This window comes from Pangasianodon hypophthalmus, chromosome 8, assembly GCF_027358585.1.
Source record: "Pangasianodon hypophthalmus isolate fPanHyp1 chromosome 8, fPanHyp1.pri, whole genome shotgun sequence".
Taxonomy (NCBI): Eukaryota; Metazoa; Chordata; class Actinopteri; order Siluriformes; family Pangasiidae; genus Pangasianodon; species Pangasianodon hypophthalmus.
Genome location: NC_069717.1, coordinates 21,602,831 through 21,621,345, shown reverse-complemented (window position 1 = coordinate 21,621,345; position 18,515 = coordinate 21,602,831). Strand labels below are relative to the sequence as shown.

General features: G+C 39.5%; 1 protein-coding gene and 1 non-coding gene across 8 annotated transcripts in view; both read right to left on the bottom strand.

Moving 5' to 3' along the window:
* LOC113533227 (serine/threonine-protein kinase WNK2-like) overlaps nt 1–14,617 on the bottom strand; it is a 49,072-nt gene extending 34,455 nt beyond the window's left edge. For 5 of the 7 annotated variants that reach the window (XM_053236238.1, XM_053236241.1, XM_053236242.1 and 2 more), the window contains exons 1-3: nt 13,118–14,617; nt 1,210–1,382; nt 28–248 (exon numbers count right to left, since the gene is read on the bottom strand). In XM_053236238.1, coding sequence (XP_053092213.1) covers nt 28–248; nt 1,210–1,382; nt 13,118–13,774 — 1,051 coding nt within the window. In that variant the 5' untranslated portion in view covers nt 13,775–14,617. The remainder of the gene's footprint in view (nt 1–27; nt 249–1,209; nt 1,383–13,117) is intronic. The other 2 variants (XM_053236244.1, XM_053236245.1) reach the window with 1 other exon arrangement.
* Nucleotides 14,618–18,158: 3,541 nt separating this feature from the next.
* trnaa-ugc (transfer RNA alanine (anticodon UGC)) lies at nt 18,159–18,230 on the bottom strand. Its single transcript has one exon. It is a non-coding gene; the product is annotated as a tRNA-Ala (tRNA).
* Nucleotides 18,231–18,515: the final 285 nt, after the last annotated feature.

Sequence of the window (18,515 nt, the reverse complement as noted above, 5' to 3'; positions counted from 1 at the left end):
CATACTTGTATTGTGCTGGTATCTCACCAATGACGCTCTTCGCAAAAGAGGCTCTCTTAAGCGTGGCCAGGCCCAGGTCTCCGATTTTCACACTGCCCGTTGGACCTGTGATGAAGATGTTGTCACACTTCAGGTCCCGGTGGATGATGGGAGGGGCACGTGTGTGTAGAAAGTGAAGGCCTTTCAGGATCTGCCTACACCAGCTCCGTAACACTTTGGGCTTCATCACCTTGAAGCGCTTCAGATAGCTGCAGAGCAAAATAGAGTCATTATGAAATGTCCCCTCTCTAAGGAAAAAGAGGAATCACTATGCTCATGACCAAAGCACATGGTCTCCACTAAATAATAAGCCAGGGCTTGTTATTGTGTCCCTTTGAAGCCAGACAAAAGACAGTCTCATGACTGTCACCCTGTTCATTGCTTTAATTAGATTTAGTTACATTTTCCAAATAATTTGAAGTCATATTTGTCCTAGATGTCTTCATCAATATTCTTTGGTTAAATCCATTCAAGGACAATGAAACACTCGTGTTAGTCACATTACTACAAGTTTCACTAATAGGCTGAATACAGCATATGCGCTGTACAGTGGGTCCAGTCACCCTACTTATATGGAATAGCCACATTGTTATCCTCTAACAAGTAATAAGCAATCTATTGTTTGTATATCTACGGTCAAGATAATTGATCACATATCATCTCCAAATGGACATGATTAAATAAGCTGGTCTTGGGAACAATCATTTATATGGGAGCTCCAAAAATAAACTTCTTGTGGACCTTTATTAAATCAGTGCACAACAGTGGTTCTCTTGGGCATCTTGACTAACCAGATCAGACATATTGGTATTGCTATGGTCTGCAAAGCCCAACTGGGCTATGTATCAGATGTCTCCAATGGAAGTAGCATCAGCTCCTCCTTTTCAACTGTACTCTTAATAATAAACATTACGTAAAATATATTATTATTATTATTATTATTTCAAATCAGCAGTAAAAGGTAATGACAAACAAGATCTTGTTTGTTATTTCACAGCCACTGATAAGGAATAAGAGCAGCTTTTAAATGTTCTTTACTAAAAAAAAAAAAAAAAAAAAAAAAAAACACCCAATGCATACTTCCACTCAGTTCAGGGCTTGACATGTAATCAATCGGTGGAACAATCGATATGTCCCAAGCCAAACCCCACACCTTCAGATCTGACTCACGTTTTTAACGTCCCTGAGGTCATGAGTTCTGTCACCAGAACGATGCATTTTTTCCCTTTGAGCAGAGATTCCCAGAAGTCGTAGAAGCGTACTATATTTGGATGTTGCAGACCCTTCAACATCTCAGCCTCCTCTTTGAAGCGCTGTCTCTCCACTTTCGACAGCTTCCGGTCCTAAGCAAAGTGGTGAAAAAAGAAAACATCTCTCAACTATAAAGTGGCAAAACTGTTCCTAAATTATAATGAAGTATCCTGCACCACAAACAAATGGGCATCATTCTATTAATACATGCATACATACGGTGAAATAAATGTCCAATAGTATGAGCTGATTAATACATTTAATTTCTTATAATAAAGAAAACCCTCTAAAACTAGTCAGTCCTTATGTTTGTTTTCCAAATATGATAGCATCATTAATCACAAACTTTAATTTAGTATCATTCTTAATGATTAATTCTTTTCTTTCATTAACACAAGAACAGAGACTCTTTTCAAAGCACTAAGTGGTGCCTCATTCCCTCCTTAGGCTACAGCGTTTACAGCCTAACGTCTTTTTGGGTACGATGCTACAAGCTTGAACACCTTAAGCTCAGCTAGGTTGGATGGGGAATGTCACTGTACCACAATTTCTGGGTTTCCAGAGTATGGGTGCAATCTCAAATCGTTAACAAAGTACATTCAAATACTTTGTTAAGCATCTGAGGTATCAATATTCGAATACTGAAATCACTATTCGGTATTTATTTTGCACTGTGTCAGTGAACAGAAAGTCAGTGAGAAAACAGGAAACAGAAAAGCCATGTCTGGCAATATTTTGAGGCTGAAAGTAGAATTGCCCATGGTATGCAAGTGCATCAGGACTAATCTGTAAACCTTCCCCTTGATTCTGACAAGATCTTCATGCTGAACATGATGTTGCCACTGGACTTTACTGTAAATCTGGAACTGGTCAGATGACCAGGTTTCCGCCAGATGTAATGATGGCATTTATGCCAATCAGACCATTGAATCTTTACATGTCTTCTGGCAAACTCCAAATGAGTATTCATGTACATCGTACTCTAATCTGGCTACTCTGCTATAAAGGCCTTGCTGGAGTGCTGCAGAGATGGCTGAATTTATGGCTGGATGTTAGCTGTAGGAACTGTTGTAGCTGTAGGAGTCTCATGGATGATCAATAAAAATGGGATGCAGCTGGGCTCAATCTTGAGTGTTATATGGAAAGCTCTGAATATTCATGGGAAAAAAAAAATTATAAAAGTTGTTATGGTTATTATGGTTGTCCATGTGTTCAGTCCAAGTGTATGGTTATGCTCCAATAGTTGTTGATCCTGAAGCTCATAAATTATGCAATGCTGCAGAGAGCCTTTTGCATTGAGTTGAGCTGACCTGCCTAAGCTGTCCCCACATGCTCCATATGCACCCTGGCATCTCTTCCTGCCTCCCTCCCCCCTTCTTTCTCTCCACAGCTCAATTCTTCCATCCTCATCCTCCCCACTCTCTCCTCTTCTCACTCTCACCTCTCCCTACACAGGCTTTTCAGTGGACTCATGGGGATCACTGCATTATTTAGTAGTTTCTAACAGGACAGAACGGTAGTAAACCCCGCAAGGAAAGAAGCACACATTCAATAAGATGCTCTACTCCAGCAGCCTGTATTTCAAGACTACCTTTTCTCAAAAACAGCTTTATTTAACAGTTATTTTAAAAATAACTGTTTCCAGCACCTAGCCTGCCACTTTTCCCATGTCAAGAAATGAATTTATATAGGTTACCAAAAACCTTTTTTATGAATTAAACATAAAAAGATTATTGCAATAGTTTATGTTGAGATTTTAATTCCTAGTACCTTTAGGATACCATTATTGGGCTCTTGAGCAAAGCTGACAGTTTCTTCAAATTTGGGACATGCAAACAAAAAAATTTCACTGTATTTACATGTAGGTATTTATATAATGACAAAGGCTGTCTTTCATTCTAGTTTACCAGCCTAATAACAGCCTAACAGTGCCACCTTTTCTGATAATCAAGTTTCGAAAGTCCACAAAGAGAGTAATCTTTCAGTGTAATAACATCCTGTACACTGGCACATTGTTTACCTCTGCGCGATAGCACGGTGCCACAATGTAAAGACCTACAGTGTATACATTTCTACAGTCATGCCTATAAATAAAAACTGGCAAAATGGAGGGAAGAGAATGACAGAAACAAAGGGGTTGATAGAGAACAATGTCATTGACACTGTATTCACCCTCAAGGCAAATCAAATTGTTTATGGATGGGTGAGATGTGAAAAGCTGGCTTTGCATCTGGCACTCAGGCAACTTAAACTCATATAAAGCAGATTATATGAGCATGAAAGCATTTTATTTAGAATTTAATGAGTTTTACTGTAGGGATATGCCTATCTGTACTGACTCATGAAGCTCGTGACTTGTTTTATTGCGATCGCAAATATTCTAATTATTTATAGCCTATTTTTTATTATTATGAGAAAATATTGGTTTTCTGATTCAGTCTATAGCTATTAAATACAATAAAACACCATAACATCATATTACACAACCATGCGATTTAATCATGCTTCAACCGCAGCTGAGTTTAGCCAATCAGGTTTGCTTTTTCATATGGTCTGTGTCATAGGAAATAATCTATATTGAGTTCCACTCCATCACCCTCAAGCAAGATTGTGGGCTTAACCTCAATTTGTACAGCCAGTGACTGTGCATACGGACACGTACATTCATCTTTTTGGATAAAAATGCTTTACAGACCATATTTCTAAATGATCATGATAAAATATTGATGTTTAATACATAGGTGGGTATTAAACATTGAGAACACAATAACAACAAAATCCAAAATTATGTGATTTAATCATGTAGCCCCAAAAACTGGCTTTATCCAATACAAATTGTGAGCACACCTTTTAAATCATCTATACAAAAGTGTGCCAAGTGATTAAGAATTAATACTATACACCATAAGCATACAGATCCTACTTTATGTTTCCATTCTCCTATGTCCATCTGCCAGCTAGACAAAATGGTACATGGAAACCAAAAGGAAATGTTCAGGGTTTTTTTTTTTTTTTTTTTTTTTTTTTTGGAGAGCTCACCAAAATCTTCATTGGACCCAGTGACCAGGATTACCAACTGAATAACAGAGGCAAGAATACCAACCTTAGGACTATACATGGTATTCATGAGACAGAATACAGCACGAAACAACCAGACAATTAAGAAGACAAGCTGACCATGTGACCCACGTCATGAATTCTATACTATCCATTGCAGTAAAGGCATGTTCAGAGCTCTCTGACCCAGACATTTGCCCAACTAACCATCGTAGAGACACTGACTGATTTTTCTCCCCAGTCCATACTCAAAGTACATGGACAAAAAAAGTAAATATACAAGACCATACTTAAAAATCTATGAATTAAAAAAAGCATGAACGTATATTTCACAGCAGGTAAATAAGCTGCACCACCTTAAACATGCACACTAAGCTTTGATTAAACTTCTAGCTGCCAGTGACTGTCTTTCATTGTGTGTAATGTTTGAGGTGATGTAATGTGAAATTGCCATTATCCAGAGATCTGGTTTTTAATGGTTAAAGGTTAGGCCTTGTATATGTAGATCTGCCTAAAAATAAAAACAGAAAAAGCTTACATCATAACAGAAAGCAAACAAGACAAGTTGTCAAGCCTACTCTGGCCTAATGGATCTTCAACTCATGACAACAACCTGTGCTGCACTAACAAAAGCAAAGATAAAAAGCCATCTGGATGCTATGCATGTTAGTCATAACCACAATATGAAGAGCCACGTGACTTCCCCCTTAAGGGGGCTTCGAGTTACGTAAAACGTATGATGTTTCTGCAATCCTGAATAGTTTATGCCTGGTTAGCCCAGATGAAGCTGTTAAACGTTAAATTCGCCGTTTACTGCATGTAAATAGCATCGTGGATCACACTGGGAACAAATTCAAAGTTCTCAGAAGTCATTAAAGCTATGGCAACTGTACATATCAAAATCCCATATCACTACAAGTTTCCCACCTTGAATAAATATAGTGAAGAAACTGGTAGCTGGCTGATGTGAGGCACATCTTGACCAACTAACAAAGAATTTCATACACTATTTTCCAACAGGGAAGTATGAGGACTTGAATAATGAGAGGTGGGGGGGGGGACCCTTTCGAGGTTGAAACCCCAGAATCAATGGCATCATTAAACCTAACCCCTACAGAGGAATCAGAAATGCTGCAACTGACCTGTGACAACATGCTGAAAACTCTCCACAAAAATGAGAAATTGCCCAAATTTTGGATTGGCCTCACTGGTGACCACCCAGTGCTGAGCATAGCATGTGTTTTATTGCTTCTGCTCCTTACAACTATATATGTGCGAAGTGGGATTCTCTGCTCTAACTCGGACAAAGGTAAAGCTAAGAAGCTTTAAACTGAACGCTGCTCCTGATACACACGTAGCCGTCGCTTCTTGTGAACCACAGAGGAACCAGATAGTACAGAGTACAGATAGTACAGCCTCACCTTCTCATGAAGAATGTCTATTTCTTTTTGGGTTTTTTTAGTAATTTTCCAATTTGATGCATTGCTTGTGTTGCGTACGTCACGTTAAAATAGTCAACGGCAAATACGGATCACCTGAAAAAAGTTTGAAAAATCCCTTTTCCAATACATAACACCCCTAAAACATACTTTTTTGTTGTAATCACTTTTGTGTCACTGAAAATCCAATGCATGTTCAAACAACAAGTAAAAGCCCTATTAAAAACTTGGGCTTTCTTTTTTTTTTTTTAAAAAAAAAAAAAACTCCTTAAACAAAGACCTCATTCTTCTGATTACTGAACAAACTAAGCAAAACTGTGTTGGATGTGTTGCTAAAAAAAAAAAACAAACAATAAAATAGATAAATCAGAGCCCACATCCCCACTGGAAGCAATTAATTTCAAGTCAACATTGAAGCCAACAAGTCAAGGCCAAAGCCCACCCTACCTTCCCATCACCCACACGAGATCTTAGTTCATCAAATGACCACTAAAGACAGCAGTACTCACAGAATACCCTGTGCTGCACTAAAGCTAAATTACAAGAGAGAGCGACAGTTCAGATGGGCCACTCATGCAAAAAATATCATTCTATAGTGGCAAAATATTGGAAAAAAACTATATATAAAAAAGCAGGCTTAAATGATACTACCCACGTGTATAGGACTACAGAGTGAAAACAAAATGAGAGTAAACAGAGATAATGTGATTGGTGTTTTATAGAATGGATTAGGACTCCTGGCCATCATGTAAGCCTATATGCTTTCCAAAAAAAAAAAAGTATAGTACTACTCTAATCATGTTACAAGGATCTGCCCTACAATCAATTCTCGCGATAAAGCAAATCCAAGCATGATTATCTTTTCATCTTTTCTAGAGGGACTCGAGGAATTTTTTCCTGGTGGGTTAGGGGGGCAGGCATAACAGACCAAACAATGTCCAAACATGTTGGGCAATAGTTGGGAATCTATGCAAACTCTAGCTGCCATACAGGACAAGTCATTCTAAATCTGAAGATCTTGTAATTTTAAACATTAAAATAATCTATATTAGATAAATTGTTTAATATCTTCTAAAACATGTTTCTGGCAAGAGTGCAGTCCATATATTGCTGCTTGCTCTTAACAGGTTCAGTTGGATTCTACTTCAACTTTGAAGTTACATCGAGCCAAGAAACAGCTGCCAAATAACGAAAGGAAATGTTTAAAACATACTACTTACATGTAAGGTATTTGTGCTCTTTTATTTCTTTAACTATTAATGCATTTATCATGTCTATGTGAACTGCAGTTTAATCACAAAATTGGTAAAATGGTCCTTAGCCAGGCTTTAACAATATGCACTGTTGCTAGTAGGCAAAAGCAACAATTCAAAATGGATTCTTCTTCTCCACATGGTAATGGAAGAGTTTACTTTTAAAATGCCATTCAAACTCTGCACTGAGATAAGCGAAGTGGGTATTTACGAGTGAAGGGTATGAATGAGATGGCAGCCATATGGATGCAGAATGTGGGTGAAAGTGGGAAGCCATCTTGTTACTGAGTGCATGCTGGTATTCACAGAGAGGCAAAAATGAAATACAACAGCCCAAATAAGTCACACGTAACAGCTCTCCAACACACTTGCATAAGGAAAGCCTTAGCAGTAATATCTGCTAAGGACAAGAAACTTTTAATTGCACTGTGCACTGCTGTGTGACGGCATGTTAACACAATTACTTTAAATAACCTTTTAAACTTAAATTAGGAAGATACAGAACACTTCCTACGGAAATCATCATTAAAAGATATAGATTTTCTTTAAAAGTTAGAAATATCCGAGTGTTCGCAGTCTATATATGTCTATATACACCCACATGTTCAACCTTTTCGCACCAATATCAGTATCAGCAGCATCAGCAGTATTCCACTGTGCATCTATCTACACAGCACTTAATGAGCATAAATACACAAGAAATACAGAAAAAAGAAAGTTTTTTAAGAGCAAATGTTGCTTTCCCATAACCAAAAGTATAGGAACATGGTTTAGACCATCGTTGTGATTTTCTTTTACAACTTCCAAGCCCACCATTTCAAATATTTTCTCCTGAAATGCTCTTATAACTCTCAAACTAGCAATTCAATCAGGACTAAAATAAATCTATGAAGAAGAACAGAGCACAATCTTGCAAGACCCAAACTTAGTTTCTCCCAGGCTAATAGAATTTACCAATTTATTCAAAACATAGACTTTATATTATAGAGAGGTCTGACATCTTGGCAGATAGAGTGCAAGAGATCAGCCACAGTGATATCACTTAAGAGGAAAAAAAGCAAGAGACATTTACACATAAATAAGTATAGCTAAAATCAAGGCCATCGGTATGCAAGAAATGTACGTACATGTGCATTCACACTTCCTCAGCTGTTTTTTGTATTTTAAATGGTCAAGATATTGCTGTGTTATGGCCATTAGATTCCACAGGCCATCAATCATTTGATATCTAGATACTGCTGAATAATCTATTAAAGATACAAGCAGGTGGCTCTCAAATGGCACGACAGAAAAACATTGGCCTTATTGTCAAGAGACTGTGAATCCCTACAATGCCACAGTCATTGGTGGCCGGGAACCAAGGCAGCAAAATTGGCCGTACTTCTAGGTGGGAGGGACGCCATGCTCTCTCTCCACTGTCAATCACAGCAACACTAGCCAATCATGTGTATCTGTGAGCTCATGTATGCAGAAGAGGGCAGACAGCGCTTTCCTCAGAGTGTATTACGGGCAGCAATAACTATTCAACAAAAACATTAAAATTCAATAATAAAAATAAATTTCTTGCCAACTATTTTTTATCAATTATAGTGTGTTATGCAGCACACTGTGGCACACTACATCGCTTCACATAAAAAGAAGAAACCGAGAAAACAGAATGACCAAAGTCCTCTAAAGTATGGGAACGCTTTACATTACACTACATTTACACTGTGTGTCACACTATTATGCAAAAGGAGTTTGTTGCAGCCCTTTCATGACACATTCCATTTTAAGGACTCTTATTTTGCAACAACTATGGTAAAAATTATCTGAACCAACTGTGACAATTTAACTGATTACTGCACATGAGTATAAATGCTGCTGCCATCTACGCATCTAACAAAAGAAAGGAAAAAAGTAAGCTTCTGGCACTGAGACGAAACATGACATTCATGCATGATAACACTCCATCACTTGCTGATAAAAAGACATTAGAGTGCTTAATGAAATTGTGCTTAAAAATGGTTGTCTGATGGAGTGACCAGCATTTTCACCCAATTTGATTCTCATTATGCCTCGGGATATTAGAAGTATTCCACCCTCAGAAATTCAGAATCTAACCAGGTCAATGGACCAAAGGTCATATCTAACCTCGGCAATTACACCTGTAAATAAGCTCTTCCTATCTTGGAAGACTGTTAAATAAATCTTTTTAAAGATCTAAATAAACATATTTACAAATTCCAATTTAAGAACCACTTTCATGAAACTACTGTTTTGTATGTTATTTCATATATTTGCATAATAGTGTGACGCAGTGGAGAAACGACCCATTTTTGGTAAATCGTGAATCTCTCTTCAAATGTTGCATGAAATGCCTCAACATTATGCACAAGGCATGAGAATTCACCCTGAATGGGAGACCATTCCGTCATGCACACACACATTCACACGCTCATTCACAACTAGGAGTAACTTAGCAGGACCAAGCCACCTATCTGCACGTTTTGGGGAGGTAGGAGGAAATCGAAGAACCTAGAGGTTTATTACTGATTCTCTCACAGTCTCTTGATACCATCTCATGCCTGTCATCGTATCGTGGATCTTCTTTCACGGCTAAGGTAGAATGTAATGTTATTTGACGTATCTGAGCTGGTTTTTGATGTATGCGTACGGATTTCTAGCCAAATCAAACACGACACCCCTGACACAGTGCTGACTGTAAATTACTATTATGAGACTGTCAGTGTGACACAGAGGCTCAGAAATATCCTATATAGCAAAATAAAGTATTTTTGGCCCATAACTAAACAGTAATATTTTAGTTCATTTTCAACAAAAAACTACTCAAAAGTAAATATTGCACAAGTTGTTTCTCTCCCGTTAAAAAAGTGAAGATTTAATCATTATCATAATGCCAAGGTATTTCAAATCAAGATAAGGTGTGCAATTTTCCTGCCAGGAATTTGGACATAAATCAAAAAAAGCTGTTTTCCACAAGCCAAATGGTGATCACCAGATTCATGTATTCTGAGAATACTCATGTATTCTGCCAAAGTCCATGTTTAGACCTGAGAGCTATAACCCAGACTATCAAATTGCAGATAAATGTATACAGGTGTGTGTTCATAATTAAAGTTTGGCCTCAACGGAAAGGAGGATTTTAAAATTGAAATGGCTTATGGAGCAGGCCTGTAGATTTCCTATTTGGTGTATTAACAAAAACATGCACCTTTTATATATGTTTTTCATGGTCTGTTTGTATCATCCCCATATATTTGGTTTGAGCCTTGGTCAAGAAACAAGTGGATATTATCAAGGGGAGAGAAAAAGTAAAGTAGCATTCCCAAGAACTGGTAAACATGTCTGTATACGAATTTATAAGCTCCCCATACTATAAAATTAGTCCCATCTACTAATAACAGCTTGTTGTACAATATCAATAAGTCACACCCCCGGACAAATGGATCTTGAGATCGACTGCTGTTGGCCAAACTCTTAGGATGCCAAAGCAGAACACAATACTAACACCCCCCACATTCTAATGTGATTCCAACTGTAGGCTACAAAATCTGTGTATGATTTCAATCAGCGTTATGAGAAAACTTTGGGACACTTTGACTGGGCTTTCAAATCATACAACCCCAATCCCACTAAAAAAAAATAAATTATGGGAGGTAAAACACCAAAACTAGCATTCACTACCTCTGGCTGATTTGTGCACCCAGCTCTTTGGACAAAAAATAAGTTGCAAGTGTCATTTCTTTTCTAATATTAAGGTTAAGGCATAACTAAGTAACATTGCCAATCATATCAGATAGGGATATATTATATAAAATACATAAATTAATGTAGGATAAGGAAGTTTATATAGATTTAGATTTAAAATCCATGACTAAAAATCACTTCAGAAATGTTTTCGGTCCAAGCTGACCTGTGAAGCCAAGAATTATCATCATCTCTAGGACAAGACCAGCTTCATATTTAGTGTTTACAGTATTACACTGCATGTGTAAATCTTTTTACAATACAGTTAGAATTGTGAACCTGTTCTTTACAAGATTGGACATTTACAAATTCATTCACATCACCATAGCAACAATAGCAAACATTTAGCTGTACATTTGTCTCAAACAAATGAGACGTTTTCTCATTTGAGACTCGTTTTCAACGGCTGAGAAATTGATTTTCTGCCAACTGTACAGTACCCCTCTACCCCTTTCTCTAGCAATATACTGGCTGCAGTTTCAGCTGTTAAGAGTCGGAATTAACAATCTCCACTCTACTGCATGGGGTGAGTGATACGAAAAAAATATCATATCAAGATTCTCAGACATTTTGACTATACACTATATGTATTGCGATATAGGGTTGCTAACAAAGAGTGTTGCATTTTTGTACGATTTTTAAATGATGCTTTTTTTAATGTCTACAATAATATTTATTTCTAAAATGAATTTTTTTAAAAAGTACACCATATGGCCAAAAGTTTGTGGACACCTGACCATCAGATCCATATGCACTTTTTAAACATCAAATTCCAGATCCAGTTTCCCTGCTACTGTTATAATAACCTCCACTCTTCTGGGAAGGCTTTCCACCAGATTTTGGAGCGTGGCTGCGGGGATTTGCTCGTTCAGCTACAAGAGCATTAGCGAGGTCAATCGCTGATGTCAAGCGAGGAGGCCTGGTGTGCAGTCGGCGTTCCAGTCCATCCCAAAGGTTTGAGGTCAGGGCTCTCTGCGGCTCACTCTAGTTCTTCCACTCTAATCTTGGCAAGCAATGTCTTCATGACAAGGTCACTGTCATGCTGGAACAGATTTGAGCCCCTTAGTTCCAGTGAAGGGAAACTGTAATGCTACAGCATACAAAGACATCCTTTAGAACTGTGTGCTTCCAACTTTGTGGCAACAGGTTGGGGAAGAACCACATGTATGTGATGGTCAGATGTCCACAAACTTTTGGCCATATAGTGTATTTAATGGTGAAAAAGAAAAAAAATTTTTTTTGTATTTTAAAGATTAAGTACAAAATTAACACCAAATCAGCTGTGTCCAGTCTTTATATTTTATTAATCCCTATATGTACAATATCTCGGAAAAGCATATTGTGACAAATTATTGCGATATCGATATTATATCACCATCTCACCCAGCCCGACTGTAGCCTATTGTATTTCAATACATGCTAATTGTTTGAAAGTTTAAAAAAAAAAAAAAAAAATATTACCACACCATGATCACATCAGTGGTTATGGAAATATTACCAAATAATTTCTCCTTACTGACCGCTTCACGGCATTGCAAGTTCTGGGAGAGCTTCAGATCAACAGATTTCACTGATCATGAATGCATCCATATTAGTTAAATATAAATTATGGCTTCATCCATTACCTCACTACAAACAGGTGTTCCTAATACTTTGTCTATGTATCTACTGATGTTGCACTATCCGTTTTGCACTAACTCCTTCTCGGGGCACTCGGGACTGGTTTGAGAACCGTGGTGATGCAATATATCAAAAGACCACAATAGAAATGGTCCAGAATGGAAGCCCATGGCATTTTACTGTGCATATTCCTGCTGTCTCCTCTCCTGCACCCACACATCTCTCAGCACTGAAGTGCCAGTAAGAGCAAAAGTTAGGCGTTTTGCACCTTTTTTATGTCCTGACCATGGACTGCTAATGAGCTGCTGGCTGACCCTCAGAACAAATCCCTGCTGTGATGAAGTCTTGTGCTGACAGCTCATTCCTTTTACTGCTACTGAGATGATGCATTGTGTCATAAATACAGGGTTTGGCAGTGTGTGTGTGTGTGTGTGTCACTTGCAGATAAAGTTATCAGTGCATATTTTCCAGACTGTAGCTGGACAAAGTGTGGCAAGAAGCATTTTCTAAACCTTTAAAGACAAATTCTGGTTGTTTACTGCAACAGGTAGATCAGAGCATGACCAGTGTAAGCATATTGAGTTACTGGGCAGAAATCAGCCACCTGACTGGAGCATAATCATGATTTATGGTCTGAGAGAACATTTCAGAGGTTTCATCCTGGTTTGGATGTATTTTATTGTGGCATCAAATGCACCTTCTACGTACCTGGAGCTCGCACCACGCCACTTCCACCCAGGTCTCCGTGTCCAAGCCCTTGTAGACGGTTTTAAAAGAGCCTCGACCAAGCTCGATATCGAATTTGAGAAAGCGGCCACTGGGAGAGGTGGCGACGGCTTTCATCTCGGCCTCTTCCTCGTTTTCCTCGCTCGCGGTCTTTACGGTGCTTTTTGCGTCATTTGGTGCACCTGCGTTCCCTCTGGAACCGGCCCTGTCCTTATCCTCGTCTGCGCTCGTGCTCTCCGTGGCGCTGTCCTTCTGTCCAGCCTGACTCTCAGTGCTCGAGCCTTCTTGTAAGCTTGACCAAGTGTCCCTGGTCCGGTCCACGATTGTTCGCAGACATACGGTGGACATCTCGGTCCGGACGTCGTATTCAGGAGCCTCGTGCGTCTGCTCGTCTTCCGCAAACCACAAACTCCTGCGGATGAAGCGCTGGCCGGCGGCGCGCCGGTAACTCGACAGCGGCGGATAAGCGCTCGGGTCGCTGCCACCGCGCACCGCGCACGAGCCGTCCATCTTATTAACGCTGCCCTCGCTGACAGACTCGTAAATGCTCCCGTTGAGCTCGCACTGCGAATTGGGAACAGACGGACACTTGGAGATCGAGCTGCCGTCAGCGGGTTTGGATCCCCCGCCGGGCTCCATCTTAACTGATCTTCTCCGAGGGGGTTTTTCTAACAATGTTCGCCTCGTTTCCAGTTCACGTGGAGCGGCGTCGTTTCCACCATGGAGGCGCAGCGGCCGAGCTCGTGCAGCGTGCGCGCTCTGGCGCACTTCACCATGGGACGATTTCGCACTAGCCACCAAGGAGCAATATCTAATTAACAATCCGAATTGATCCGTCCTAAAGAAGCACAGAACGCCTTGCCAGTCGCAGCACTCATACAGCCGGGGTTGCTATCGTCTCGCTTACGCTGCCTGCGCAAAATAAATGAGTGATAACTGACGTACAAGCGGCGCAATCACAGCTGAAAGGAGCTAGCTTAATTTAGGCAGGTGCACACATGCACGCGCACAACCTACCACTCATATCCAATACCGCTAAGGAAAGGAAAATGACGCCCGGAATCTGTAGCCTTTTCACTTCGCTAACTCCAGTGAAAGCAGCTTTAGTTTGCTATTAATAACCATACATCAAATACCACTTTTGGCGACTGTTATCTGAAGTAACACAGTTGCTCTTTTCCCTGGAAAACCATCTCGACAGAACAGTAGACCACCATTTGCCTCGTTTCTTTCTCGTGGCGTCCTTAAAAAAAAAAAAGAAATAACGCTTTGTGCTGTCTATGCGCTCCGTCTTTGAGAGAAGAGGTCCTTTGTCCCGAACATGTATTCTGCGTTTTCATTCAGCGTATACACAGTAAACTACAATTTGTGTTTGGCTGTGCTTCGGATTCCCTCGAATTTTCTTACGCAAAACCTTTTTATTCTCAGCCATGGGGCTTCATCTCCTCCACGCCCATAGTAACGATGTGACGAAATGAACCAATAGGAGAGACGCTACACTTGTGACTCGGTGACAACAGAGGTGAGGCAGGAGATGAGGAAAAATTAACCTGTGAATGACTAGGGATTAGTTTGTGTTAAAAAAATTAACCTCTGAATATAGTGTGGGGTTGGATGTGTGGTTCAGATCTTATGTCTTATATAAAACTGTCTGGGTTTTCCTATAAAACCTATTCAGTTTATTTATGAACCAGCTATGAGAATAGAATACCTAAATTAAAAAAAAAAAAACATTAAAAGCTTGGTTTTATTTTTCTAGAATGTATGTAGTTTGCCAAATTTATTTTAAATAACATTTTTGACATTGAAATATTTTTTGAATATTACTATAACAAGGGAGTGTGGTGGCTTAGTGCCCCGTGTTGGGTTGGGGGTTTGAATCCCGCCTGCACCCTGTGTGTGCAGAGCTTGGCATGTTCTCGCGGTGCTTCAGGGTTTTCTCCCCAAGTCCAAAGAGATGCACTGTAGGCTGATTGGCATTTCCAAATTGTCCCTAGTGTGTGAATGGGTGGGTGATTGTGCCCTGCATTGGGTTGGCACCCCGTCCAGGGTGTTGCGCGCCTTGTGCCCTGAGCTCCCTGGGATAGGCTCCAGGTTCCCCCGTGACCCTGTGTAAGATAAGCATTATGGAAAATGGAGGGATGGATATTACTATAACAATTGATTTGCTACAAGGACAATTTAAAATAATCCAGTTAATTTTAAACAGATGTACAAAAACAATTATGACATTTCATTTCCCTTTTTAATGTCTTTAAAAGAGATTTGTTTAATTAACGTAATATATATTGCATTTCATTAAGCAGGGTGCACTTAAATACTGTGTAATTTCACTTATACATCAAACAGTACATGCTAACATGCTATACTATGCATGTTAAAATACAATTTAAATAATGAAATAAAACATATTGCAACACTTAAAAATAAATCATGAAGACATTTTGCCACTAAGTTCCTACTTGATTAGCCCCGCCATTTAATCTCTGTATGGGATCATGATATTGACATGACACTGCGATCTAAACTACCAGGGATAAAGTAAGTTTTGTACGTAAGTGTAGCTTTATGAACACAGGGCGGTGAGAATTACCTGGATACCTCTCATGGACTTTGGGACCACAAGCAGGACTCTATGTTCCGATTGCTCAGTTTGAGCACTAACTCTCCACAGCTTATTAAAAAACAAATCAACCAAATGTGGGTCATTCTATAATTGTGGGTACAATTAATTTCCAGGGTGATTATTTTTTCCTCAAATGTCCTAATTCACTGATATTAAACTTATAAACACTAATATATATATATATCACTGCTAAAACAAGGAATTTGACAAGTCAGATGTAGCTAAAACAGTTTAGTCACAATCTATTAAATAAAATTTTCCATATCTTTTAATTTTCCATATATGCGGTCCCCTCTGAAAGTATTGGAACATCGAGGCCGATTCTTTTGTTTTTTTGCTATACACTGAAGACATTTGGGTTTGAGATCAAAAGATGAAGATGAAACAATTGGTCAGAATTTCTGCTTTCATTTTCTGATATTTGCATCTACATCTGTTAAACAACTCAGAACAAACCTTTGTTTGAACACACTCATTTTTCAAGCAGAGCATGTGACTGACACGTGTTCTTGTTGCCCAGATGTGCCCTGTTAGATTGATCGTTTAATCAATTAATAGCTCTCAATGTCTGCTCTTGGTTTGAGCCCTGGGTTTCACCACTGAAGACTGCATTCATGGTTAAAAAAAGATACACCAACATAAAGATCAGACAGCTGTCTATTGGAGAAAACCCAGCCATTTTGAAGCTGAGAAAGCTGAGGGAAAATCGTTCAGAGCCATTTCACAAGCATTGTGCATAGCCAATACAACAATCTGGAATATCGTGAAAAAGAAAGAAACCACTGGTGTACTAACAACCAGACAATGAACCGGTTGGCCAAGGAAAACAACAGCAGTTTATGACAGAAACATTGTGAGAGCTGTAAAGAAATACCCAAAAACAGCAGTCATGTCATCACCAACAACCTCAATAGGGCAGGGATTAAGGTATCACAATCCACCGTTCAAAGAAGACTTTGAGAGCAGAAATATAGAGGCCATACCACAAGATGCAAACCACTGGAAGGGCCTGGAAAGGCCAAAGTGTGGAGAAATAAAAGATCTGCTCATGATCCAAAACATACAAGCTCATTGTTCAAGCACGGTGGGGGAAGTGTCATGGCTTGGGCTTGCATGGCTGCTTCTGGAATGGGCTCGTAATCTTTATTTGTTGATGTAACGCATGATGGTAGCAGCAGAATGAATTCAGAAGTCTACAGAAACAGTCTGTCTGCCAATTTACAGAGAATTGCATCCAATCTAATTGGGAGGAACTTCATCATGCAGCAAGACAATGACCCAAAACACACTGCCAACACAACAAAGGACTTCATCTGGGAAAAAAGTGGAAGATTTTAGACAGGCCTAGTCAATCACCAGACCTTAACCCAACTGAGCATGCATTTCACCTCCTGAAGAGTGGACTGAAGGGAGAAACACCGCAAAACAAACAACTGAAAGAAGTTGCGGTACAAGCTTGGAAAAGCATCACAAAAGAAGAATGCAACAGTTTGGTGATGTCAGTAGGTTGCCGACTTGATGCAGTTATTGCAAGCAAGAGATATGCAACCAAATATTAAGTGTTATTTAATTCACTTTAAGCCTATCTGTTCCAATACTTTTGCTCACCTAAAAAATTGGGTGGTCTGCCACCAAAGGTGCCACAGGTCACCCCACTTTTTAAGGTACCAAAAGTAATTGGACAAACTAACATAATCATAAATTAAATTGTACGTTTTAATACTTGGTTGCAAATCTTTTGCAGTCAATGACTGCGTACAGCCTGGAACCAATAGAAATCACCAGATGCCGAGTCTATTCCCTAGTGATGCTCTGCCAGGCCTTTACTGCAGCTGTCAGTTTTGCCTTCAGTAAATGAATACATGCTCAATAGGATTCAGGCCATTGCAGAACATTCCACTTCTTTGCTTTTAGGAAGTCTTGGGTTGCTTTTAAAATATGCTTTTGGTTATTGTCTATGTACAGTGTGAAGTAGCGTCCAATGAGTTTTGATGCATTTAGCTGTATCTGAGCACATAATTTAGCCCTATACACATAAGAATTCATCCTACTACTTTTGTCCCCAGTCCCAACAACATGAAGATCAGCAGCGATACTTACCCACACCATAAAATGAGGTGGTATGTTTCAAGTTGATTTTCCACTCTCGTACTGGTGGTACCTAAGATGAAACTGGCCACTACAAGAGGCAGATCATTTAGCATCATGGCCACCATACTCTAAATTTCCATGCCAGAATATCTCTGTGACTGGTCTTCTCTACTCTGTTTCAACTCTAGGCTAAAGAACCACACATCTCTGGTCTAAGCTTTGGGGAGTTAGAAGTCAAGAGATACAAATTAGAAGAAGCCATCCATTACACTCAGCCCTGACCAGTATTAGGCCAAAACTGGCAAGTGGAGATGCAGGGGATTGAACCCTGGACCTCATACATGCAAAGCATGCGCTCTTCCACTGAGCTACATCCCCCACGAGAGGGAGTCAAGCAGGTGTGGAAACATCTCATGTATGCACAACATGGGGTGTCAATGAAATTGGTAGTCATCAGGCAGCTGAGAGAGGCCTTGCCTAGCAAGTTTCCATAGACGAGCCTCAAACGAAAGCAAGGTAAATTCACACAGCGCCCTTCCAGTGTGCACGTCGGAAAACAGCCTTTGCCCTATTGGTTTTAAATCGAAAGGGGACACATGCAACAAGGGCAGGACAGAAGTACTTCAGCAGTAGCAACAGCCTCTCCTTAGAGAGTCTTTCAAA